At 42.9% G+C, this 27643-nt stretch overlaps 1 protein-coding gene across 2 annotated transcripts; it reads right to left on the bottom strand.

Annotated features, from left to right (window-relative positions):
• On the bottom strand, positions 1-27008 carry ptch2 (patched 2). Of its 2 annotated transcripts, XM_051875560.1 has the most exons (22): positions 26350-27008; positions 24703-24895; positions 16821-17010; positions 16654-16723; positions 16397-16488; positions 14096-14291; positions 13889-14010; positions 13069-13216; positions 12050-12181; positions 11788-11943; positions 11614-11706; positions 11372-11497; positions 10563-10681; positions 9725-10464; positions 8673-8815; positions 8394-8574; positions 7980-8260; positions 6788-6925; positions 6552-6694; positions 2729-3119; positions 2121-2628; positions 1-1976 (listed from the first exon to the last, which is right to left on the bottom strand). In XM_051875560.1, exons 1-22 carry the CDS (start codon positions 26500-26502, stop codon positions 1942-1944), a joined length of 4350 nt encoding a protein of 1449 aa, XP_051731520.1. In that variant the 5' UTR covers positions 26503-27008; the 3' UTR covers positions 1-1941. The 2 variants fall into 2 exon arrangements, with proteins under 2 accessions (XP_051731520.1, XP_051731530.1); XM_051875570.1 differs by lacking the exons at positions 24703-24895; positions 26350-27008 and adding an exon at positions 18179-18423.
• Between the last annotated feature and the right edge of the window lie 635 nt (positions 27009-27643).

Below are 27643 nucleotides of genomic sequence, written 5' to 3'. Positions count from 1 at the left end.
TTGTTTTTTTCCCCATTTATTTTGTTAGTTGAGTTCCTATAAAGGGTGAAGGAAATGATGGTCACAAAAGGTTTTTCTTTTCTTTTTTTCCACAAAGTTTTCTGAAGTCACAGTGTTTTAGTCAACAACAAAACCAGAAACTCTTCAAATCTTTACATAAAGAAGGAAAGGCAACGAGTCTACACAAGGTGGACGACCGTAGCCACACCTTGCCTTCATTATTTCCAACAGCAATATGAACATTTCAAAGCCTGCTCCACCCATACTCCTCCCACAAAAAAAAAAAACAAAATCTCAGAAACAAATAGATATAATTATATATTTATATTTATAATATATTTACTCTTTAAAAATATAACTTCAGTCTAGTGACTAACATCTGTACAAACTACAAAAATAAAAATTTAATATAAATAATTTATATGGCATGACATACATTTGAAACAAAACCCCTATGCAGGACCCCCATCCCCTACCCTTGTCTCCTGTCTGCCCAAGCCACTCCTGTCCTTAAGCTGTACATGTGCTTTAGATTGCTTATTTTGCGTTGTCTTCCAGATACAGTAGCTACTTGGTTTGTTTCTGTTAAAACATATTTTGTTAAATAAAGAGATAGAGAGTGAGAGAAGCTGCCACTTACATTAACACTTTTCCCTGCATTTATTCTGGCAGTGACTTGACCAATACTGAATGAGTGAGCTTTTGGCTGAATATTGGACCTAAGAAAGAACTGCATTGCAGACAGAACACTAGGAAGACTAGCACCATAGCTATTTATCTGTCCCTACACTGGCCTTATGGGAGAAGCCCAGAGGGCAACTACCAGGTAAACGATTGCGCAGGGCTTTTGCAATGTACAAAGCAGCCAACAAGATGACAAAAAAAGAGAAAACAAACAAGCAAACAAAAATCTCATTTTGCACTCGCACAAAATTCCCTTTCTGAATGATATTTGGGTAAACTACACGTTTGCCTGATGTCTCCCAAACTTTTGCTGGGGCATATATAGTGACAAACTGAAGCTTACTCATGTATGGCTAAAATAACCATAGAGGAAAATCACAAACAAAAGTAATTTAACCACCCCTTCAAGTATATAAATGAGTATATAACGGAATAATGTAACAGGAAACATTAGACCTATAGCCCTGCTGTTCACTGCACACTGTACTAGACAGAGCATTTCATGCTAACAAGGATGTGTAAAACCATGAGAAGTCATAAAACAGATGATAACATTAGGCTAACAGTCCATATCAATGACAACAGTATAGTGATGCAACAGTTTGACAAATTATTTTTTGTAAGATTAAAAGTTAAGAAGGCACAATGGTTGCTGTCAGTAAAATAAATAAAGGAAAAAACCTGGAAATTTCAACTGAGAAAAACTGTTATCTATATAGGTTTTGATTTTGTACAGTGCAATCAAATATAAGTCAACATCTTTGAACAAAACAGATAAGCTTCCTATTGGCTGCAGTTTAAGAACTTGTTAATATAAAGTTAAATCTTGGCTTATGTTGGGGAAAGGGGTACTGCATATTTTCAAGACACGTCATATTAAATTTGAAGAGTAGCAGCAAAAAAAAAAAAAAAAAAAAAAAAAAAAGAACACTGACCTTGCATTTCAATAACCAATATCATTTCACTTATTTTTACATATAGCACATTTTATAATCTATACATCTGACATTTACACAAGAGAATACACAAGTTATACAGCACATTTTAAAATAGTTTCCCTCTTTTTAGTATTAAAATATATATATATATATATTTATAAATGTCTAAGAAGACCTTTTTAATAATTTTAAAATAAATCCTCTTGTCTGTGTGAGGTCTATGTACAGTTCAAAGAGATAAAAGACACTGGGCTGGGGTTGGGAACTTCCCAAAACAGCCAGAGATTCCAGACAAAGGGATGTGGGGGCTGGGAGCAGTCTAGCAATCTTTGGCTGCTTGAATCCATGCACCACCTGTAACACATGCAAAAGATAGAACATGGTTACAATCAGTACAGACAGCTGTCTGCTTTTGCATAATATCAAATCAAAAATACACAAATCTCTAATATTGGGATTCATTGAAATGTTAAGCTATAAGAAGGTTAAAGTCTTTACCTAGTGTCTGGTTAGCTTGATGCTGGCTTTTTTCTGTGGATTCCAGATCTTGAAGTTCCAAAGAGTCCCTCTTATAATGTGTAGCTTTCCCATATGTTTGAGAAGTCCTCTTAGAGTCATCTAAAGAGTCTGACTCGTTATTCTCAAAACCCTCGTGCATGTAACCCTGGTACGACCCCGGCAAACTGGGGTGCACTGCCACTGTCACAGAGGCTGTTGCTGTAACCATGGTAATGGCATTGTTAGGGCGCTGCAATGCCCCAGGGCTGTGGACTGGGGCTGTAGTCCTGTTTTGATGCTGCCCTCTCCCTGGTTGTGGCCCTGGGCCACACTGAGTAGTCCTACGAGGACAGTGGGTCCTGTCGCTAGGTAAATGTTGTCTCCTCTGCCCTTGGTACTCGTGTTTGTTGTCCCACCGTGTGATCTGCGAACTGACCGAGTTGACGGCATTCTGCTTAGACTCACTGTTCTGTCCTTTAGAGCTGCTTTCATTAAAAGGTTTCACCACCTTGGAGGCAAGAACAAGCACAAACACATTACAAAAGTGTTCAATGGCAGCTACATCGTAAGCAGTTTGATTCCTAATGTTTTCTGTCAGGTCGACTTACTGTGAGCTTAGGGAAGCTGGGGTTCTTGCTGGCTTCAAGCAGAATATGAGAGGTTGGAGGTTGAGCTGGTGGTGTGATGTATGTGCTCCTGTCACAGTACTTGTACTCCTCCTCGCAGATGCCAGAGGTTGTCGTAGTTTCAGAATAGTATTCTGAGTCAGAGGTCTCAGAGAACGCCTGACGGGGTCCCTTGGGGATGTGCCCAGCGTAGTACCCATGGTGGTTCATAGGAGGAGGCATGGGCTCCGGAGAGGGACTTTGCAAATGATTGCCGTTGTTAGCGGGTATGACCTCAGCTGGGGGGCCCATGAGCGAAAGCAGTACCGGAAGTAGCACCAAACCGTTCAGGATCCCCAACAATGTCAGTATGGCCAACACTGCGAAGAAGTATCTGCAAAAGAAAACACAAATGAAGAGAATATTAAAGCTAAAGCAGCCACCAAACATCCACAGCATGTTCAAACAAGATACGAGACAATGTGGTCATCATCCAGGAGAGGAAGGTTGTATACAAGAGTTCTTGTAGGATGCTGCTTCCCCTCTTATCCATCGTTTTCCCCCCTACATTTCCTCTCCCTGCTTCCTCTGTCCTGGCGACCTGACAAAGCTGGATAGAAATTCCTGGGTTCCATCTTTGTAGCTAGTGCTCTCTCTCTCTCCCTCTGGGAGCCCTCATCTATCACCACTGCCCTGCCACTTCCTGAGGAGATGTGTTTACATTAGTGAGCAGATTCTACGCGTCAGAAACACTCACCCCTCTCCATTGCTTTTCCCCCTCTGCTTCCCTCCCTCTGGCCTAAAACCTGCCACTGCTGTTAATGTAATTTTCTCCTCAGCAACTTAATACCCTCTCTTATTAAGATCCTATTTCACCCTGGCCAGGGCACGCCACCTTTGTGTTTACACTGGGAAGGCCAGGCCAGACCTTTGCTTTCTAACTTTTTCTTCCTCTTCCTCTCTCCCTCCTCCTGGCCCTTAACAGTCATGCTGGTTCAAGAGCAACACTAGCATGGAGATCTGCTGAAAAGTATTTCTTTCACGTGTGCTATAAACCGTACTGTGCTAAACCTGTAAAACTGACCCCAACAGTTCCCACAGTCAACAAGTATTCTGTGTGTGAAGGGGATTTGTTCTGACAAACATTTCTCTTATTAGTCCAAACCGTTCTGAGTAAGACTAATACTAAGACTAGTTATTTTCTCAGTGGAGGTGACTAATGCAGGAACCTTAATCCAGTGCTGAAGACAAGCAGGAAACACCACCCTTCACCTCCAAAGCCAAGAACATGGAGGTCTGGTTGGCACAGGCGCTAGCGGGTCTGTTGGAGCAGTGTGAAGTGGTGGAGTTGCTTAAGGCTGAAAACGTATGTTTGAACGAAGGGGCCTAGGGAGAGGGTGGTGAATGAGGTTTCCCAGGCTTTAGCTCCTGAGTGAATGCTAGATGTTAGCAGTAGAGGCTAAAGATATAAGGCTGAGAAGATTACTGGTAGTTTTGCTCTGTATACTGGCTTGCGTGTTAACATGTAGGGCTCACTAATAAGCTGCAGGGCTGTGAGGGTGTCTGCTCCTCTGTGCTTCAGCTCAGAGCATTGAGGGAGGGCTCTGATTCACCACAAGAAAGACAGTGCATGACAAAATTAGAGAGCACTCCAGTTAAACGGTTACACTAAAAAGAGACAATTCAGCTGTTTTAGCTGTGGTTCAGACTTCTGGAGGTAAGAAAAAGAGGAACAGAATCTGGAAAAAAGTCTGGAATGTTCTTTTAACCTCCCACCCTCTGACCATTTTTGCTTCTGTCACATCTACAAGAACCTTGGGTTTAAGAAAGAAAGGCAGAAGGGGAAAAGTTCATCTTTGGCATATCTGCTTGGAGCATTCCAGACATACAGTGGAAACTGCTGTCCACTGACCCGTCTCCTCCAATGAGGCCATGTGTTTACTTTGGCTGTCTGAGAACCGTCAAACAAATGAATCAAAAAACCCTGTTAAAAAGATTACAGGTCTGACGGTCATCGCACCACTGAACCTCCATTTTGGATCTATTTTGGTTTTGTCTCTATCGTGGCTCCCTAAGGAACTGAGACCTATACTGTATCACAGAACCTCTAGTTTTAAAAGACTATAATTACCTATTTTCAGTCATTATGCACAGTCAGGGAGAGGTAATATTTAAATTGACCTCTAAACCCAAATTTCCAAGGTGGCCCGTCGGGGTCTGTGCATAAAACACAGAACTAACGGAGACTCTGGTCAGAATTATATGCCACATTTAGACCAGAGATTGAGCTGCGCTATGGGTTTCACAGACGGAGACAAGCAAGACTGCTTTCATTCCCTCCACTCCTTCCTCCCAATTCTCTCATGTCTGTGTCATTAACATGATAGATGAATCAGACAGCTTAAGTGTGAACCATTTTCTTTTTCAGTCATCTCTCTCTACGGTGATGGCTGAAAACAGTTAGAAGAATCACATAGTTTGAGTGACACTGATAGGAGTTTGAGAAAGGCACAATCATTCTTTCAACACAGTTTGTAATGTTCAGTGAAAACATGAATGCTGTTTAAGAATGGAAAAGATCAGACAAAGCAGCCAACCATCTCTGGCTGCACTTATGTCCACCTTTTGTTAGTTAAAGGCGCTCATTCTGTCTGACAGTCCTGTATACATGAAAAGATTGGAAAAGGGGTGCATGTTTATTTTAATAAGTCAACATTCCGAAAGTGGAGCATGATTTATTTAAGGAGTAAAAAAAAGAAAAAGAAAAAAAGGGGAAAAAAAGACTAAACCATCCATGGGCCCCGCCTGGGTTAGACCTCCAGAGTAGACCTAGTGTTAGGAATTCTGTTGTTTATATAAACTGTAATCTTTTCCATTCCAAGTCAGGGGTTGGAAAGGGTGGCTCGTTCTAAGAGGGGCCGCTGAGCTTGTTCTCCTGTTTATTCAGTGTCCCATAGCCAGGAGATGTTTACAGCAATGTATTTATGCTACTCCCCAGCTAGAAGGCCAGAGCTCTCTCTCTCTTTCTCTCTACATCTAAACAGGACCTCCCACTGTGAATGCCCTAGCGCTGGCACACCGCTTGCACCAAATGGCTTGCTCCAATCCCCAACCCCCAATCTTTTTTCCAGTTTTACCACTGTCTTAGAGCAATCTGCTCTAACACCCTTCTGCAGTTACCTGGATAGCCAAACCTCTTCCTCATATCCAAGTTACTCTTTGGTGCTTGAAAACAAATGATCAAGAGACAATTTTTAGTTTCAACATGCAGCTATGTTGTGCTGGATCCTCTAACTAAGTCATTTTTATGTCATTGGTCTGTTTTAGGCGGCTCTCAAGGTTGTGGTTTGCTTTCAGCAGAGCCCAAATTCAGTTGAAAAAAACTACTATTTGACATTTTTTTTCTTCCTGTGAAGCAGGCATTAAACCAGGCAGAAAAGCTGCCCAAATGCAGTGGCTAGAGGGAGTTCACAACCAAATGATTGGGCCATTGACCTCCTCCCCACAATCAGGGTGCAAGTGTGTGCATGTTGAGTCACCGCACAGTGGGTTGTATATTTACATGTTTACAAGCAGCTGCTGCACTCCCTTGATGTTTCCTCCATTTGTTGTGCATTCAAGCAGCTCAAAAATGTTTGTAAGAGTGTTGTGGTGGTCTAAGGGGAGTTAGAGACTGACAACACCAGGTGATGGGGAGCCAAACGTTACCACCTGTACCCTAGAGCCACATGGACAACTGTCTCCCTGCCTAAGGACTGCCACCATTTTGAAAGGCAGCATATGGGCTGACCTCAGAGACCTGTCTGGAGAAGTGTCAATCACTCACCTCATGATGAAGTCAAACTCCGAGCCAGCAAGCATGAGCACTCCCAGCAGAGTGGATATGGCGCCGTCAATCACAGGAGCGAACATATGCTCCATAGCCACGGCTGAACGAGTGTTCCTGTCCCCAATGGCAGTCAGGAAACCCTACGACAGAAAATAGAGAGAATGAAAATGCTCTATTTGATTTCACTAGCAGAAATACAAATACTGATGAATTACTATGAAAGATGGTCTTACCAGTGCAATGTGCACAGTAAACTCCACTCCAATACCAACAGAGGCTATAAGGATGACCACAGGAATGGCACTCAGCTTGATACCAATTAGGCCCATGATACCAAAAAGTTCCACTGTCATCATGGCCAAAATAAAAACCTGAGGAATAGAAAAAAAGACCAGGATGTTAGCAGCACATCACTAGGAACTTTGTGCATGGAAATAGCTCTACATTAATCACAATGCAGAAATGGGCCTCACTGGGCCAATATACTCTACATTTTACTGTCATCTGCCCCAAGTATCAGATTACCTAATGGCCATGTCCTGGCCACTCCCCATGTTATCTGAGTGACACTATATGATAATAGAGCATAAGGACCATTCTGCTCTTGCTTTCGTGGTGCAGTGTAGTCCTTAGTGCTTTCCTACTCATGAGAAACTGTTTTATACAATAAATAGGGCACTTGGTTAAGTCTTTGCCCTGAAAACCTTTGATGTTGGCAGGGGTCCCAATTTGGTCATGCTTAAATTGGAGATGGTAAAATCCATTTTACTGTGGCTCCATATAGGCTGTGAAACTAAAGACGACAGAGACGATTTTGAGTTAAAAAAAAAAAGTGCACTAAAGTGTTTCCTTTCTAATTTAAATAAATGCCATAGGCATTTACACTCAAATGAGTTTGACATATTACAGCTAAACCAAAAATACATGTCAACCAAGGCCAATGGCTACTTATAGTTTTCTTGCTGCTTCATGTTGATCTGAGGACCAGCCTGTGTGAAACACCTCCTAGCCCCTAAACTAACCCACCCACCCACTACCCCCACTACATCCAGTCCCTGATGGATGGGTTTAGCAGGCCAAGGTCGTGACTGGGCAGATCCGTCCTGTCCCCAAATTTCTGGACAAAGGCAGTCGGAGGTAAAAGCCTTCAGGAGAGCTGTGCATTTCTTCTTTAGAAAGTCTTGCTGCACCGATTTGAATGACAAAAGAGACGAGGGGGAGAGTACGTATGTGTGTGACTGTGTGTGTATATGTGTTTATGCAAGCAGCACCCTCTAGACAACCCGCCAAGACCCTCCCCAGAAAACTGCCCTGGTGGCAAAGTTATTGAGCTGTGTTGAAGGGATCAGGGAATAGAGAATAGAGGAAAAGGCTAGAAAAGAAGGGAGTTAGAAATGGATTAGGGTGAGAGGAAGACAAACTTACAATGATGCCTGCGGTCCAGGGGTTGAGCAGAAGGATGGCGCACACCAGGAAGGTGCAGGCAAGCACTACGCTGATGGACAGCAAGAACCAGTGGCGCAGACCAATGTACTGTTCCCAAAACAAAAAGGGGTAGCCGTTTGGATAGTTCTGGATTCCCTGCCGCATGAACTCCTCGCAGATTGTGCGCACGCTCTCAATGGCTTCAATGAAGTCTGAGGCTTGTCTGAGGCCATTTAGGTAGAAAGGAAACTGAGCAAATTCTAGAGGCTCTGCCGCAGGGACTGAAAGAGAAGAGAGGTAATGCTCTTAGACACAAACACATGCTACTTCTGAAACATATATCCATAAATATGACTTTTAAAGGTGGTCATAAATATGACCACCTGTCTAATGTCATTGTCTGGGTTTACTTACTGCGAAGGTTCTCCCCAGTGGTGTCGTACTTATCATGGATCCACTCCCGAGGATGGGGGTAAAAGTTGGCTTGGGAGGCAGCATAGCCCAGCGGATCATTACTGACCCATACTGTCAGGTAGATGTAAAAAACCTCTGGTGGAATGAGACCATCCTCATCCACTAGGCGACGGGATGTAAGCTTTAGAAGAAATGAAATGTGAAAATGTAAGTTTTGGGATAGACTGCAAAGTTTTGAAGCAGTTTTTAAACCGAATGCACCAATAGTTGACCACAGACCTGGCTGTAGTTGAAAGGGTCTTTTTTAGAGCCAGTTTGTATGAGAAGCTTGTAGGCCAGCGCTCCATCTTCTGTGCCATTGCGATAGCTGTCAGAGGTGATCCTGCCAGCTTCCCAATCAGCATCAAATGTAGCCTGAAGACCTACATGGATGATGAACAAATAGACCAACTGTGAGAAAGACGTTCAAACCTTCCTACTTTTATATTCACAACTCGGTAAGCTATGGCAGAAGATTGTTAAAATCACTCCTCCCTTAGATAGGGGGGCAAAAAACTTGGGTCAGATTTAATGCCAATCCACACACACAAACAGGCATATAAACCAAAAGCCCCCCTCCCCTTGCTGGGTTCTCAATCTTTCTGCCTGGTGCTGAATAAATGTGTGTGGGCTGAATAAACTAACCAGAAAAAGCCTTTCGTGCTCTCCAAATTACAAAGTCTGGCAACAGCTGAAAAACAGTTTCCACAACCATTCTGTAATTACAGAGATCTCCTCACAAGAAAAGGAAATAGCAATGGGGAGAAATAGAGAGTCTTTCAACTACCTCCAGTTTCCACAGCCTTTCAAAATAAATAGCTTATTTTCAATTCGTTGGGTTTTAACTATTGTGGATTCACCTCACTCACTGTTAAGCTCTCAATACAAACTAATGTGAGCAGAGAGGTCACAAACAATCTGAGATAACCCCTGACCCTCCCATAATCCTCTCTATGCCCAGGTTGGAGGAATACAAAGGCAGATGACAGAAATGAACTTTCGCTGAACTCTTTCTCTCACCTTCAGAGATAAGAGCATTTCACACACAATGAATAAACAAAACTGGAAATGCTACTTTATTTGGCATCTTTCACCATAGCTATGCAAATTTATTTACTAATATTTTGCATATTCTGATATATCCTAATCTATGACTCAAACAATATTGCATGACAAGTTATGAACTAAAATACTTAGGGTTAAGCATTTTGATAAACAGTCATAGTAGTAAAACCAGTAGCCTTAGCAAGCACCACTAATGAAAAAGAATTCATCGTGAAACGAAGGCTTACCCTTGAGCCAATCCTGGAAGTAGTGCAGCCACATTCTGGGGAGTCTGTGATTGCTGTCTTTAACTACATATTTTACAGAGTTGAAGGCATTGTGAAGTTGTAGAAGCTGTCTTTGAGAACGGGCATAGTCGAAGCCATCCATGGTAACCAGGTACATGTTATAGAAGGAGAAGTATTTAAACTGGGCAGTGATGAAGTCATACTCCTTTGTGTCCCTGGGAACAATATCAGTCAAGTAAAGTCCATCATGAACCATTGTGGTACCATAGAGGCTGAGGCTCAGAAGAGCCACGAAAACAACGACCACTACAGTCTTAGTTTCGGGCTTCAGCAACAGAGGGGCATACTTTTCCCGTGCAAAGTTTGACAGATTCCAGCGAAAGAAGGGAAGAGGCACACACTCTCGTCCCTCTTTGGGCTCCTCCACCTGAGCTAGAAGGTCTCGGGTAGAGCTGGAGGTGGTGAACAGCTGGGAGCCATAAGGGTCAGCGGTGGGAGTGGGTGTGGATAGGACCATGGATGGAGGACTGGTGGAGATCTGGGAGGTGGGTGGCAGGATGGTGACAATATGTTGACCAGCTGCATCACACTGGGTGAAGGCCTGCACAGTGGTGGTGATGTGGGTGCTGGTGGTTATAGTGGAGCCAGTGTAGGTCGGGGTGGCCGGAGCATGCTGGTGGTTGTCATTAGCGTCGGAGAACTCCTGAGGCTGGATCTGGATCACCCGAGAGGAACAGGGACTGAAGAAAAGAAACATCAGTAAACATCTTGAGTACCGCGGGCTTTGGCATAATAAAATAATCTGAGATTAACTAAGAGGACAGTGCATATTAGTTACCTGTAGAAACAGCACAGGATGTCCAGTCTTTTGTCCTCCCGCCTCTGCAGGTCCAAGCTCAGAATGGCAGGGAAGATCAGCAGAACCATGGCAAAGTTAAAGACCACCACAATAGCTGCCTGAAATAAAGAGTGAGAGAGAAAGAGAGACTTTAGGATAGAGGCCAAGTCTTTTCGTTCATGAGTTCTACGCTGCCACCCGACTCCACAGCTGCTGTCTGAACTTGAGAAAAAACTCGGCATTCAGGATCCCTCGCTGTTTTAGTGCCTCGGATTGAATCCCAGAAAGTAAAATATGCACCCTAAATCAACCAGCAACCCCCTCCCCCATCACTCCACAAATAGTCAACAATCCAAGGAAAGGGGACTCCCAAGGTCACAGCGAGTCTGAGCAGAACCAACCCCCCAACTCCGCCAACCTTAGACAGACATTACATTCCGTATCATTACAGCACAGACCACCCAGGGTTAGCCTGGGGAGATCAGAGAAGCACAGTCCGATGGCTGGGTGATATACTGATATATTCACTCATCTCATTACCCCTCTCTCTATCTGTATCCCCTCCCCATCTGAAAAACAGGCTATGACATTAGTTGGATGAAGGGGTTTGACCATAAAATAGAGAGAAAGAATGTGAGAAAGAGAACAAAGGCCATCCTCACTTTGAATTAACTTTGACTGCTCATTTATTAAAGCCACGTTTCACTGCCCTTTTCAGATGGTAACCACTCCTGCCAGTCTTTCTGAATGGGCATCACAGGGCGCAATGGTTTATGACATGAACTCACACACAAAATACACACTCGTACCTGAAGTGAGAAGGCACGGAGAGCAGGAATAGGCACTAGGGCAGCCATGAAGAAAGCAAGCATGTTATTGATGGAGGTGAGAGCCACACTGGTGCCTGTTCTTCTCAGGCAGTCACCTGTCCGCTCCTATGGAGAGAAATGGCAAAGAATGAGCTGTGATTTTCAACAACAACATAAAGTTTAAGCAACACTTTCATCCCCTAGAAGCCATGATCCATCCAGTGTGTTCATGATATACATGCCTTGAATGGGATGTTGGATCTGGTCTCAGTGAAGGAATGAGCCAGCAAGAACATGTCATCAACTCCAATGCCCAGGGCCAAGAATGGCAGCACCTGTGGAGGAACGCAGAGCTCTAAATTACAGCCAGGCCCTGAGGGTGAGTGTGAATTTAAGACGTTTAGGTGTGTATTTACCTGTGTGGTGGCGGCATTGAAGGACAGCCCCAACAGTGAGCACAGTCCAAGTCCTGCAGCAACAGATAGAGCGACTAGCAGCACTCCTGCCAGCCCCACAGCACCCTGAGACTTAGCACAGTCCCAACGGAGCATGGTCACGCATGCGTATGCCAGCTGTGCATGGAGACACATGTAAGGGAATAGCTCCACACATATGGAGACACACTCATCACGTTTCCATTAGCCTTAACTAGAGTTTCCACAGTAATGGATGTCTTACCATGAGCAGATAACCACCTGCCACCCTGATTACGCTGACGTCAGAGAAAGACTTCATGATGTCATTAAGAGTGGTGGTAGAGAAGGCGTAAACATTGGAGGAAGAGTTCTGAGGAATGCTCCCATGGACAACCTAGAAACAAAATCACAATTTTAAACATCAACCCAGAGAATGCAATAACATGATTTTCAGTATTTGTATTGGAAAGAGCATATGTATGTGTCAAATCAAAGATATCTCTTGTGACTGACTGCAATTTAATACATTTCAGCATGAGCAAAGTTGCTTAACCTAACATTGTGTTTTGAATGAACTCATGCACTCATTGCGGAACACAGAACAAATCTTACAGAACAAATGACTTTTTCCCGACAAGCCACACAAACATTTAATCTTCTGTGGGCTGTACCCTCATCCACTTCTTATTTTATCCTAATAACACACAAACAAGATAGCACGAGACCCTATGAAGCTTGACAAGCAAGAAATAATGAGCACAGATGCCAGAGGGCAGAGGTCAGATGGATCAGATGAGATCACATGGTCTCTCAGGCTACTCCATCAGCACCATGAATGGCCGACAAACTTAAGGGGAAAGGAATACCCCAGCACTTTGTTTTTACAGTGCCCTATCCCCCCAACCTCCCCTGACTTCACTTCCCTTTCTCTTGCTCTCTTTCTGAGGCAGTAGACATTATTGAAGGCTCTTCTCTCTCTAATTCTCTCTCTCTTTCAGTCAGCATGCTGGGTGTCAGTTATCACAAAAACAGCTTGTTCCTATAACTGGGAGTTTGTCAGTGGCCTCCTAGGAAGACTCTGTTTACTAGGCAGCTGAGGATTGATGGAATTCAGGCAGACATTGCCATCCTCTGGTCTAAGGAAAACAACCCTCTTGCACCACTTGTGACCTCCTACACTCTTTTTGCCTTTCCACCCAAGCCGGGATCCCTTCATTGGCACTGAATCCATTCAGACCTCACAAAGTGACCGTTTGGGTGCGTTATGAAACAGGAAATTACCTCAACAAACTTCCTCTGCCAAGACTCCAAGATGGCAGTGGCCTTGTCCTCATTCCAATTGATGTCATGGATCTCATAGTCATCTTTAAAGTGCTCATAGAGCTGTTTAGGACTCATGAGGAGGAACATGGTTTGAAGAGCCTCCGCGCTGTAAGGGGAAATACAGAGGTCTGAGTGAGATCGGAATGTACAAATATGCATGTGCAAATAACATTGTGTAGCAAGGTGAGTGTTAATAGGCAGACACATTATAATAAAGGCTGGAATGATGCGTGTGGTCCCTCTCGGGCTGCTGTAAATCACTCTAACACTTCCACTGAGATTAGAACAATGCTCAAATGCTGGGCAGAAGGCCAATGTACTGCTCTCTGCAGAGACTTTAATTTATTGCAGATTAAACTCTGCATTGAAAATACACATACACATGAGATTAAATTATAGGTGTCAACTACATTTGCTTTTGCTTTTAGTTTATCCGCAGTTTGTTTACTTTGTATCATGTGCTCTTTTTTTCTGTTCAATGTGTTTTCATTTTCCTCCACTGTGCATTTCAGATCCATCCATAGGTTATGCGGCTGTCCATCATGTTTAATTGGTCTTTCCTATACTGGGGTCAGAGGTGGAAACTGATCCCTCTTCATGTAAGGAATTCCTTGGATGTGTGAGGTTATTAGGAGTCAGAATGATTCCTCCCTCTCTCTCCACCTCTGTCTCTTTCTGATTTTCTCTCTCACTTTCTCTCTTGTCAGGGCCTCCTAAGAGAGGCCCACCCACATACCCCCTCCTCATGCCTCTCCTTCTTTCTTTCCCCCTTTCTCACCTCTGCAAGGCATTCTGGGAGTCCTTTACTCTTTCACCCAGGATCAACTCCTCCTGCCAGTGCATGAACTTCTTGGAGAAACCATGGCAACCACCCTGAAGTTCAGCAGCAATGTCGGGAACCTAAATAAAACACAGACCGCACATTTAAAATCTACAGACTCATATTAATAAGACATTGTCATTTGCATTACAACACTGTGCCCACCTGCCATGGGTCCTTATTAGGGGCACTGTAAGGGCAGTCTGTGTCGTTGGGATCCAAGCATGGGCGGTTCATATAGGCATGGCCAACCTGAGCCTTATCCAGCATCTCTCGAAAGCCCTCTAAAGATGTAAACTGGCTCAACTCTTCCATTAGCTTGAGGGGGTCCAGATTCATCCACTGAATGTCAGGCATGCCCCTACGACAATAGACAACAAAATTGAGACACATTTGAATTAAGTAAGCAGGCTAAATCAATTCTACAACTTTTTCAAAAGATAGCATGCTTTTTCCAAGCAAACCCTTTTCCCCTTCCCTGCTGCTGCTTCTCCGACCCTGCCGGCACCAGTCCCTCCCTGGTGGTGGTGGACTACAGATGCAGCATAAAGTAGCGTTTATTATCCTGTTACACGGAGGGGCATAATGTGCCGGCGGTCTACAGGCTGCTGTCTCTTAACTTTGTGCATCGAGTCATAACGATTACCTCTGCCTCTAAAACATCTTGATAAGGATGAAGGCGGGCAGTGAGAATGCTGGGAAGGGCTGTGCAGACTGTCTTGAATGCTGCTTTGAGCTCAGTGTTCTCAACCCCTCAGTCTGCAGGTTTTAATCTATCTTCTCTCAGTCGGTGGGTATTGAGAGAGTGGACTGTTGTCTATTGATGTGCCAAGGGCTAATTCTCTAGGTGTAGTAAAGTTACAGTTGGACTCTTAACGTTCTAATTTGTTACAAGGGAGGTTGGTTCTGGGAAACACTAATAACCAGAAGATTGCACATTTTAACAATATTCCATTATCAAGGGCTTAAATTATTATACATCACAAGAAAAAGAAACAACACTCTCAGTCAACACCTATGTGGCTAAAAAAATGCCTCTGTCAGAACCCAGAGTGATACCCCCTGAGTGAGAGAGGGGCCTTTCACTGTGATGAGTATTTGTGGGTAAAGAAGAATAAAAGTGAATAGTGTCCTAACTCCAGGCCCAATCTCACTCTAATAACTCATGAAGAGCAGCTTCAAATAAAGCTGGTCCTCTCCCATTCCCACATACCAAGCGCCTTTGCTCCTGCTTGCAAAGAGAGTCTCCTTTATCTCCTATTTTTTGCTTGAGTGAACCGGCCTGGGCCCTTTTGTTTTTCCATAGATTGCTGCTCTTTGTTCCCTCAAGTTTTTTTTCTCCCTCACTCACTCTCTCCCTCCCTTTCTCTCTCGATCTCTCTCTCGCTCTTTTCCCTTTAGAAAAAAAAAAAACAGCTGAACTGAAGCGGAAGCCTGAGAGGACATTAGCCTCAGTGGCTAACTCAAGCCCTCTTCATACATGGCCAAATAGAGAAATGAAGACAATAAATAATATTTTTAAAGGCCACCCATCCTTCTCGGAAAATCCGGGTATTAGTGAACTTAGGCTGACGAATAGGGGAAAAAAGTCAATGTAAATTGACCTGAATCAGTCTCAGCCAATTGAAACTTTTTTTTTTGGGCCATCTTGTAATAGAATACAATTTGACTATCAGTTTTCATTTAATAAAATATTAAAGAGATGTTTTGGGTGGAAGTGTAAACTACAATGTCCAACGTCCACAGTTAATTTCTCCCACTTTTTCCTCCCTCTTTTTCTCTCAGGGCCCACGACTTGAATAATGCCCATTTTATTTGTTGGACAACTTACAGCTCCAAGCCTGGGCGATTACCATGAGAATGCACAGTGTTACCCAGTGCTGACAAAGCCGGGCCCCCTCCAGGGCCCCCTCACTGATGGACACTCACTCGTAAACTGAAAGAATGCTTACCATTGTCTGACCCAAAAGCTCCCCTGCCCCCCCCACCCTTCCCTCCTACCCACCCAGTAGCAGTCATCTCTCTCCCTCCCTCTCTCTCTCCCCTTTCCATAAGGGCTTCTTCAGACCGGGGGGATTGGGTGGTGGGACAGGGGTGCAGGATCAGAGATTGTCCTGTAAAGCCCCCTCACCACACTGATGACAACTCAAGCCCCAGTGATGACGGAACCAGGCTTCAGCTTATCAACAGACTAAATAGAGCTTTTGCTAGGGGCTTGATGTTAGAGTTTGTCACACCCAGCACCGTTTTGGTTGAAGGTAAAGCCCAATTGTTATCGGAGCGTGTGTTATATTGGGAAAGGGGGGGCCACAAATGTTTCAGAGCTACAGTTCAGGCACAGTCCCTTGTTCCTTGGTTAGTTCTGATCTTTTGAGCTTAGATATATTAATAATAGTCTAGTTAAGCTATACGTGACTTAATTAGAGATGTCATTATATATTAATTAAGAATAAGCAGAATGCTTACGGTAAGTAGGCGGAGCCTCCCTGCAACTTGGAGCCTTCCCAAAAGCAGTCCAAAGGAGTCACGATCATACAGGGGAAAAGCTTGTCAATCATCTGGGAAAAATAGCATATAATCTTTGGTAAGGCAGATTTCATGGCACAGAAAAAATAGCAAGTTAATTTAAATAAGCACTATAATAGTCTGAAGCACTAAGCAAAAAAGAAAGAAGAAAATGATTACAGAGAAAGTCAAATAATGCATAACAAAAACATGCTTACCCTCTCAATCATGACATTTTCAATAATTGGGACTCCAGATTTGAAGCAAATTTTATTAAGATCCCAAGATCTGTGGGAAGAAATCATACAACCACATATTAAAAGATTGGCCCTCGTGTTTGTAAGTGTTTGAAATTCCCTGTAATCCTTCTGGGGGTTGTACTCACTTTCCATAAAGAGACACTTGAACTTTGCTGGCTGACAAAGCAGCCTCCAGGTGGAGCAGCAAAGCCTCCTGGGTAAGAATATTGGTTCCTTCCTGTTTGGGTGTCTGTATGAGCATCTGTGAGGTGAACACTGACTCCTCTCCCTGCTTCTCTTTTGTGTAGCGTAGCTCCTTACTCACTCGACTGCCAGCTGAAACAGAGACAACATAGTTTGTTATTTTCAAACATTCAGAAAGGAGCCACCTTTGCAGTCATGATGTTTTTATTCTTTTTGACTGTAGGGATAAAAACAAGCCAGAGGAACAATATAGTTCTATGTTAATGGTCACACTGCAACAATTGTTTCAACAAAGAAACAACCGTGATCCTCAGTGAGAGGTTAATGTCATAATTAAACCCAAATTAAACTGAAATTAAACACGCTACAGTTCTCATTCCCCTGTGTACTCTCCAGCTAACCCCAGAAAACAGATGTGGGACTCTAGCACACTAAAGAGTGAAAGTACTCCTTAAGACATGGCCCACAATTTCACACAAGGCTAACAAACCAGCTTATGCACAAAATCCCTCATAAATTCTCCAATGTGGTCGTCTAAAATCTGACAGAAACTCTTTCACGGGCTAATCTTGCCACCACTGGTTTAACTAATGGCTAACTCTACACTGCTTAGCACAGACTGTGGTTCCTGATAGGAAGATCCGTCAAGACTTTAGGTCTTTCTTGATCTGCAGATCACAATGCCTAGATCCAAGATGTGAGCAGTAAATGAAAGGAGGGAGCAAGGCAGAAGAGTACGGGCAGAAATGCCGTTCATGTGGTATGTTTAGTCGGAATGAAAAGCATCAAAGAGTGTAGAGGAAACTCCAGAGTCCAGCCTCCTAATTAACGGAGGCGGTGGTAAAAAAAAAAAAAAAAAAAAAAAAAAGGACGCGGGGTATCTGCGGCCATGCCAAATACACATGAAACGCACCGGCCCAGATCAGAGCCTGCCCGTCTGCCCCTCCGCTTCCCAATACATGATGACAAGCCTGCAGTGCCTGGCTGAGCCCACCAAGCCACTTTTTCTCCCCGGCACATCTCGCTGCCTGCCTCAGTTAATTGAGAGATGGAGTGGAAGAGAAAGAGACATAGAGAAATAGAAGAAAACGGAAAGAGAGAAGGAGAGTAGTACTGTTGTTGTCAGGGTAGCCCACAGCTTTGTAAGTGGCTTAGAACTGAACAGAAACAAAGAAATTGCACCACAAATATAAATTCCATGTGATTTGCCCTGAAGCTTACAACTTTAAGCATGCAAACATTCAACCTCCTAGTTCCATTCATGCAGCTATCTGACATGCAGGTTATATAAACACATTACTTCAAAAAATGTGGCGGCCTAAATCTGAAGGCCGTGTCCGTTTGCAAACGCAAACACGCATTTGTGTCGATATACGGACAGCATGTTCATATTTAATGCATTCAGGCATCTGCAGGAATTGAGCTCCAATCCTTGGGCCTGTAATTACAGGGGCTCCTGAAGTAAATTATAGCTATTTGTGTCTGGTTCCTCCCATCTGGACCACCCAGCTAGAGGCCCGAGTGGGCCCCGCCGCTCAGTCACCGCTCCACTCAGCCACCCTCCAGATGGGAGCTTTGCTCTGTTCTCTCGGCTCACTGCTGCTGTACACTTAAAGAGACAGGCACGCAAATACTTTCACAGCCAGAAACACACCGCAGGAGGGTGGAAAAAGAACTGTGATACACAAGAGTGATCTGGGATGTACATTTGAGATTTGAACAGCTAGAACTGTCAAACACAGACGCCTAGGGGGATTTTAAAGTATTAATCTTTGCTTTGAGTTGCTGGGACTGGAACAGGGGTCCATGGTTATGAAAGCTTTTATGTAAATCGGGAAAAAAAAGTCAATAGATGCCAAAGTGAGGGCAGCATAAAGGTGTTGTGTGATATCGATCCAGCAGTACTCCCATAGAGAGCTTACTGTCTCCCAAGCAGAGCCCCTCCTTCCTTTGTTACTTTCATTTTTCACAGCCTTGGGGGTGACATCACCATCACAGGCCAATTATCTATGAGGAGGGTCTGACCAATGTTCCCCAACACAGCCGGAAAGGAAACCAGCCTCAATGTCTCACAGATTAGATAGTTATGCAGCGGATCCTGTAAATACTGTCTAGCACATAAAATGGTAAAAGCTGAAGCTAATCTACAGTCTGCCCTCACTGCTTGAGACACAATGGTAGCAAGCTTCAGCAAGCTTGTCTCAAGGTCCCACCCAGGAGCGAACCAGCAAAATGAGCTGGTGTGAGGGGGTTCCCTCCCAGTGGGCAGTATGGAAAGTGACATGTAATTAACTATGGATAAGAAGCCCCTTGCTCCCCGGTGTCACCCCGCCAGTGGACCCTGTCAGCTCCAATCTCACTCATGTCCACCCTGGCTCGGCCTATCCAATGCTCTGCAACATATCACCCACAACTGCATGCTCACATTGACCTAAAATAAAGTTACGGTTAACATATTGATGCAAGAAAATGTGGTTTGACTGAGAAAGGTGAAGAATAAAAATCTCCTTTTAAAACATAAAAAACAAAGATCATATTAAAATTAACTTAATTTAAAGATTATGCAGAAATATGCCTTTACTGTCTACGATTTGAGCATTTGAATATGGCGCAGTAGCAATAAGCAGCAAGGCTTGAAACCCAGTGCTTTCTCCATTAGGACAGGCCACCTTCAAAGTGTTGTGGGCCAGATTAGAGGGATTAAGAGGCTTCTGAAAGGACTCATGCTGTTCTGGAGGAAGTCCCACAAGGAAGACTGCTGAAAGAGACATTTTTACCTGTTTTCACCACCCAAGTAAACCCAAGAGCACAGATACACAGTCGGGTGCCAGTGCGTGCCCACGCACACACTCTCCTATACACGAATTCATTCTCTCTTTCTGTTTTCCCCTTTTCTCCCACACACATTAGTATATGAAACCACCAAGAACAAAACAAGCCGGTCCAGCTCTTTCGCCTTGGTCCTGTCAAGCCCCCATAATGTCCATTCCAAGCTCTTTGTTTGATTTTTTCTTCCTCTTCTTTCTAGACACATTATATAGACAAGAAGGATAGATTTGGCTCAAGTGCAAATCTTTTTAAACATTTCAGCTTCACTGCAACTCTTAATCACAAGGAGTCTCAATGGCTTGACCATGACTGAGAGAACCACCCCATTTCACCCGAATACAGTGGCAGATGGAGACTGGTCCACCTCTGCCTCTATGAGTGCTTACTCAAGACCACCAAGAGACTCAATGCAGGTCTTTGTCAACCTAATTTTCAGTCACATTCAGTTGTTTCCCAACAAACAGAAAAAAAAAATTAAAAGAGAAACTCACTACAAAAGCAGCTGGACCTTGTTTTTTTTTCCCAGCAGATAAAACAATGCTAAAGAGAGGGAGGAAGAGCTGGCTTCATAGCTTATCTATGTGTGTGAAATTCATAAGCACACATGCACGTCCTCTTGTGCATCTCTCTGGCATAACTTTTGGCCTTGAGGATAAAACGAAACACACATAATGCACTGTAACTCTCCGGATGGCAGGTAAAAATATTAAAAACAAATCAAGATGGCTAAAACTATGCTTAAACTAGCACCTATTCAGACCTGATACTTCTGTCAGCACTGACATAAATTTCCACCGGTTCTGGCATTTAGGTCCTGGCCATTTCCATATGTATAGCCTTCCCTGTACTAATTATGCTAATCAGCCCTAGTGTTGGCTGCTGTGAAAAATACCCACATTAGGCACTCCACTGGCTGCTAATGCAGCTTAATGTGTGGTTGAAACATACATTCATCCCATGGTGAAAGGCAAAATTTTTCCACGTTGCTGGTTTCATTCAAACTGGAAATGAATTTATTGAGCCCAGAAACCATTTCTTTTCCACCACGTACCAAGAAAATGTTTTTTTTTTTTTTTACCCTAACCAAAAGGACAAAGTGTTGAGGAGGACAAAAAGGAGACTTCTTTCCCAAAAAGTGACCAGTTTCTCTCTTTTTTTTTAGCATGGATCAAAGAGAATGATCCTCATTGGACTGAATGTAAGAAATACTGTCTGAATCAGGCAGCAAGAGGGGCAGCTTCTTGGGGGTCTGGACCCCCTCCTGCCTCCGCTGGCGTTGTTCTAGTAACATTAGCTTAAGAATATAAACAGAAAGGTGTACCCTAGAACTTCTGCCATGGAGATAGACCTAAATTTGCCTCTCTACCCTAGATATGAAGTGTTCTTTTGCTGCACTGACAACCTCTGGAACTGCATCATGCTCCACTCAGTGGTTAAAAAACAAGTGAAATGCCAAACGAACTGATTGGGTTGAGAGAATAAAAAACCCTGGCAGAGTGAGTGAAGCCTTAATTGGCAACACTCTGATTTGGGGTAGAAAGTTGCTAAACTCTGAAAAGGGATGCATTCAGTTCTTATGGCTGTTCTTGAGTAATGGGGGCTGGAAGGCTGGCCTGTGTGGGGTGGGGGGTGGAAACGGGGGGGCTGAAGTAAACATTTTCAACTGACCCAGGTTGACTCTGGCCTTGTTTGTACTTTCTACTGGTGAGGTCTAAGTCTCAGCAGTTAGAGTTTATTTATGTAGCTGGGGTACTGTGGCTTGCCATTCACCTCCAATAATGCTTCATAGAGCTTTCTTTCTCTTGAATCCAGCACCAGGACTGGAAGACTGTGTATTTTCTAATGAATTATTGCATTTACTTCGCATTTCTTTTTTGTTTAGATAACTGCTCTTAACACTGAACGGTCCACATGTGTCTGTGTAAATCCTGGGCTTGTGCTGGTTCCATCAGTCCACATGCATGTGGACAAGGTCATTCATGCAATGTGTATATGTTCTTTATTCCTCTCTTCTGCTGCCTGGTGGCTTCATAAAACTCAAGCGGGCCTGCTACCCAGATATCCCTGCACACATTCGAGTAATGTTTGTACAGCTTGTCTATGTGTACACGTCTGTCAGGCACACCGAAATCGTGTCAAAACGGATGAGAAAAATTAAGTTACGACTGTGTATGAGTACATAAACACGTCCGTCTGTTTGAAAAAGTTTGCCGTTTGTTTAGCCCGACACACATTTTTGCAATGACCGTTAAATGCCAACAATCCTTTTGGGAGGCCAGCATTACTCAAGCATATAATCACATATCAAAGTCTGCTTTTTTCGCCCCACACCAATAGGCAACTTGTCACTAACAAAGCTTTCCTCATCCTTTTACTCTATCAAATATTAAAATCCACACAATTAAAACAAGATGTAGTACTTCTCAGTTTGGTGTCAGAAACCAGATGAAATAACTAGAGCTCCTTTGAAAACACAACTTTCTCAATCTTTTCTCCCCCTCTCTTATTCTCCAAACAAATTCCCCTCTGCAATCCGACACTCCACATAAGAAGCAAACATGAAATCCAGAGTAATTTAAGGGTGTAGATTCTAGAATGTTTCTTCTCTCACCAGCCCCCAAACCGTCACCCTACATTTCATTTTATCACCTCTTTCTCCCGCCTCACACAGCAAACAAAATCACACTTTCCCAAGAATTAACCAATGATTTAAACTCAACCAAAAACCTTTATGACTTGCATTGTTAACTGGAAAACAAAATAAGATATTCTGAAGAACTGTCTTTCATTGTATATACAAAAACCAACAGAACATTCTTCAAAATACAGAAGAAACAAAGTCATACAGGTTTGGAACGACACAAAGAGAAATGTTGACAGAATTCTCTTATCTCCTTTAAGACTTCAACTATACTAAAACAACAAAGCATCATTCTTGGTTTGGAATGCCATAACTTGGTCACACATAGAGATAATAATCATGCTAAACCATACAAAAATTCATTAACAGTCAGATATAAACACGCTGATGTATTTTAGGCCAGGTTGGATAAATATCTCAACATTCTGACTTCTTCAATCGCTCAAATACTTTAAAAAAAAGGTTTTTATGGACAAATGTCTAAACCTGATTACTACATTTATACAAGGCATCTAAACACAAGGTTGCTGCTTTTTGCACATCATTTAATGGAAGGCGGAAGCAATTACGGGTGGTCCGGGTGGTCCCTGAGGACATGGACACTTGGTGGCCTGTGTGTCATTTGGGTGGGGGCTAGAGCAGAGGTGAAAGAGGGACAGTCACCGCCTCAGGGGTAAGTAATGAGGAGGCATATGCTCCAAAATGCACAGCTGGGCAAGTGTGAGATCTGCTTTACTATTCCTTATAGCTCCCACACACACAAAAGATTTGAATTTTTGTGACAAAAAGGTTAAAAATGTAACTGATCTATACTTAAAAATCTTTGAAATGGAGCAATGCCTTTCCCATATTCATTTTGTGATAAAAAATGCTTTGGTCACCCTCTCGATATATGCAACTATTTAGCAATCGCTAACAGCACCAGAGACCCTTTTAAATTCAATTCCCAATCACAAGACCTATTATAAAACTCTTTTGTTTGTCACTGTGACTTTTTATGTGTATGTGTGCAGAAGTGAATGTGTGTGCCTGTGTGTGAGAACTAACCTCTCCTTGTTACCATACCACTTACTCCCCATTCAGCCCAGAGTAGCTTTGTCAATGGGCTATTGGGGGAAACAACACAGGCAGAAACTTTAGAAACACAGGCACTGCCTCTTAAAGGCACAGCGTTCCTTTTCAGCACTTTGGCGTTTCACTCCAGGAGCCCCATGCTTTATGCCTGCTTTACATTAAAACACAAATTTCACTGCCAACATCTGACAACTCCCTTTGCTTTAAACTCCATCTAACGTTCCCACCAGAGAGCATTAGTTCATATATCAAGGCATTTACAGTTCTGCATATTTCAAAAGTGATTATAAACTTGTTTACCTTCTGACTTGCTGAAAGCCATATTTTTTGACTATGATACTGTAAAAAAAAAAAAAATATATATATATATATATATATATAGCTATATATATATTAAAGGTCCTACCATTTTTTATATAAACAAACCAATGCTAAGCTAACATGAACATGTTTTATTTTCAAGTAAAACTACAAAAGTACAAAATAATACTCCCCTTGTGCGTGTGCATGAGCGTGTGCATGTTGTGTGTGCGAGTGTGAAACAGGTGGGTAAACTTCAGCTGTATTCACTTTTTTTTTTTTTTGGTAAAGGGGGTAGCCTTTATTGTTGAATGGAATCCAAGAATAGTGAAGGACCACACAGCGAGCATGAGGGGGAGGGTCAGCACCTCAAAGATGGCTAACGATTCACACACAGCCCATCTGTGCAGGGGATCAGCAGTGTGGCGAAAGCCTAGGGGGCTTAGAAGGAATTTGGCAGTGTGAAAACCAAATAAAGCTGCCTGAAAATGCACAGATAAGTGAGGTGCACGGAAAGGACGTCAAACGGGAAAGGGGAGAAAAAGCAAAACATCAAGTGCAGCACCCACCGCAAACAATATAGGCTGATGGGGAGAGAACAAGAGAAGGCTTGCATGCGCTAGGAAAAAGAATGCTACGTGTGCGTGACAGGAGATATGGAATTCCAGAGGCCACGGTCTATGTCCGCTCAAAGATCCCAAGACTTCATATCAGAAGCCCACACAAGGTCTGAGTCTATATCGCCCGACAACTGCACCACAATCACATTTTCAATCAGTTAAGCTTAGTTAAGCTAAGCAAAGACAGTCAAATTTTTTGGGACAGACATCTAAAGTTGAGGACTATGTAAAACGGTGTCTGTTCAGACCCTATGCAAAGTCACAAGCATACAGCTCACAAATAACTTGTTCCAGGAGATCTCCACACCGATCAGCCCCAAAAACCCACCCACACAGCGAAACATGAAAGCTTGGACTCACCTTCCACCCATAGTTTCTCAATGTCCGTTTCAATGGCAGCGACCCGCAAACCAACAGACAGGGCTCCGAACACAAGCAGTCCAATGAAAAGGACTTTTCCACAGTGTCGCTGGATGTGACAGCCCAGAGAAAAGAGAAAAGCCTGGAACTTCGCCCGAATCCACAGTGGTGCTTTCTGTCCCACAGCTTTCCCCTGAGACACAAGAGAGGAACACTTATTCACATGTACAGTGATGCTATTTCAGATCAGTTGTAACACACGGTGCCCTGCTAGGATAGTGAACTGTCCTGACAACACACAAATCAATATTTAGAAGAGAGGTTATATTGTTTTTTTTTTAAGACATTTCTAAATGAGACACTCTATTTGTTGTCCAGCAGAGAATGTAAAAGATGTTTGACTACAAAAACTCAGCAAACCAAACGAAAACAATATGTTAAAATTCAGTTTGAATACCAGTGTGACAATATCAGAACTGTTTTCTCATTAATCCACCCTAACCTGTAGTAAACACTAAAATCTCTCCAATTTCATGTGCTACTATATAACATGGCAACTGCCATGAGTTGGAGAACTTCATAGGCCTGTAAAAATGGTTTTGTTATATATCTGTTTCTAACTTGTTGCAGTAATTTCTGTAATTTGTCTATTTTTCAATTTTATCTGTCATAATTAAATTAAAAACTTCTAAAAAGTTGCTTAGTGTATTAAAGAACTTTCTCCAAGTCCTGAGGTTTCTCATCTGGTCTGGATTCAGTGCTCATCTTTGTTAAGAAAGATGGCTAACTTTATATTGTTTAACAATATATCACAGAACATTACAGCTATATAAAAGCTTCTTAAAAGCTTAAGCCTTAAAAGGTAGAATGCTGGATCATATAACCTCAACTAAAAGCTGTCAAACATGTGTTTCTATAAAGTATAACTGCTTCAAAATACTTGGTTCTTCTGTTATAACACAGCAAGTGATTTTGTAAGCATTTCTTGCAGGCTATTAAATAGTCAAACATTTAATATTACATTTAAAAAGCATGAATCCAGGCTTTGCAACAACCTCACAAGTGTCCTGTAACTGGCAGTCCTGCCTGCAGTATAACTGGACATGTTTTGGTTTCACTCATGGAAGTTTTGACACATAGCCAAGCGTTCATGCGCTTCACTGATGCTTTGTCAGATCAAACTTAATCAGTGAATTCCTCAGCAGGACGCGCGCATTGTCAAACAAACACGCTATATTGTATCTAGACCAACCGGACTGAACACTGAGGCAGCATTAGGGACGAGTTAAACGTGAAAAAGACTAAAAACGCGGGGATTGAAGAGCTAAATGAATGGAGACTAGGCTTTCATTCATAGAAGTCGCTGTCCACAATCATACTTTCATATTTAGCGTCGTTTACTCTCCCTCAGAAACGATTTCCACCACACTAGGTTCTGAGGTGTAAATGTTGCCTGTTATTCATTTTTCTTCTCACTAGCTTGAAAAAGAGATGTAAATTCCCTTCAACACTTCCAAAACTACGCTAAAGAAAGTCATTAACAGTTCCCTGGCTCCCTGAAAAGCGAATGTGTTATCACGGACACGAAGAACAACAACAACGTAGTGTATCTGTGTGTATATATTCCACTGGGAAGCCGTTTGTCACCTTAGAAATCTGTTTTAACGCAAAAGCGGCGTGGCAGTAACTGGGTCTTCGGAGGAGATCTGAGTTCACAGGCGGCGGAGAGCGTGTGTAACTTGGGGGTAAATCTCCAAAAACACCACCGGCCGGTCCCGGGTCTCTGGGATCCGAGGCCATAGTCCAAACGGGAGGCAGAAGAAGCGCTGAAGAAAGTTAAAGGCAAACGCGGTGCGTTAGGCAGAGGCGATAATAGTAATAATCCAAGATTCGCGACACGCGCATCCACCGGGTTCAACTTTAAGAAATATTCTCTAGTCTTTCCTTGAGCCAAAGTCTTCCAACTCCATCCCAACATTATGTGCGCGAATCCGTATAGATCCTTCGGTCTTCATTCGTCCAGCTATAGCGCGTAACTCGTTTTAAAGCAGAAGAAAGTCGCGAGCGGATTCCGCCAGTCTACCTCTGATCCTGTTGCAGTAACATTTGGAGAGGTAGCCCCTTTGCAAACCCTGAAAAGGGTGGTTTGATGGAAAAGTGCTCTGGTTCTCATTGGCCGAGGAAGAGGCAAATTACTTTGCAAACATCTCCTATTATTAGCTGCTAAGCAACAGCTCACCAAAGTGGAGAGAGAGGGAGACCACCCAGGCAGGCAGCCCCTCACATCAGCGCCGGGAGGGGGAAGTGCTAGAGGAGCTCTTTCACTGCACTGCTGCTCCGCTCTGCACATTCCCAATAGCCTCAGCTCGTATTTTAACACGCTATCACACAGGCCATCTATTGATACTACAGCCACACATTTCTTTTATACTGACAGTCGGATGCAGAGGGAGACTTTACAAATTAATCTGCTCTGGCCTCATGTATGCTTTCAAAACCTTAATAAAACCAAGAAAATAATACAAACAAGTTAATAAAATAGTATTATTTATAGTAAAATAAAATACAACAATAAACATACCATCATAAAGATGAACAATGCACTGATTCTGTGATTTTGATGAACAAAAAAGGCTAGAATAACTCTGTGAATGTATTTATCTATACAAAGCAATCAATGTCAAAAGAAATGCACATTTTCCTTGTCTGCTATATGATACACTCAGGACTTGGCTCTATTTAACTTAACATTTAATTTGTCGCAAATTCTGCTCAACAACAAACAATGCACATTGTGACCACTTTGACTATATTTAGGGCAGCAGTTAAATATCTTTCATATATCTACCATTAGTACATGACCTAAGGTTTAGGATAATGGGTTTTAGATATTGCATAATGGCAGGGTCAAGTCCATTCCAAGGCTACTCCTAATGATAAA

Source organism: Ctenopharyngodon idella, chromosome 2, assembly GCF_019924925.1.
Source record: "Ctenopharyngodon idella isolate HZGC_01 chromosome 2, HZGC01, whole genome shotgun sequence".
NCBI lineage: Eukaryota > Metazoa > Chordata > Actinopteri > Cypriniformes > Xenocyprididae > Ctenopharyngodon > Ctenopharyngodon idella.
This window is presented reverse-complemented; position numbering and strand designations above follow the sequence as displayed.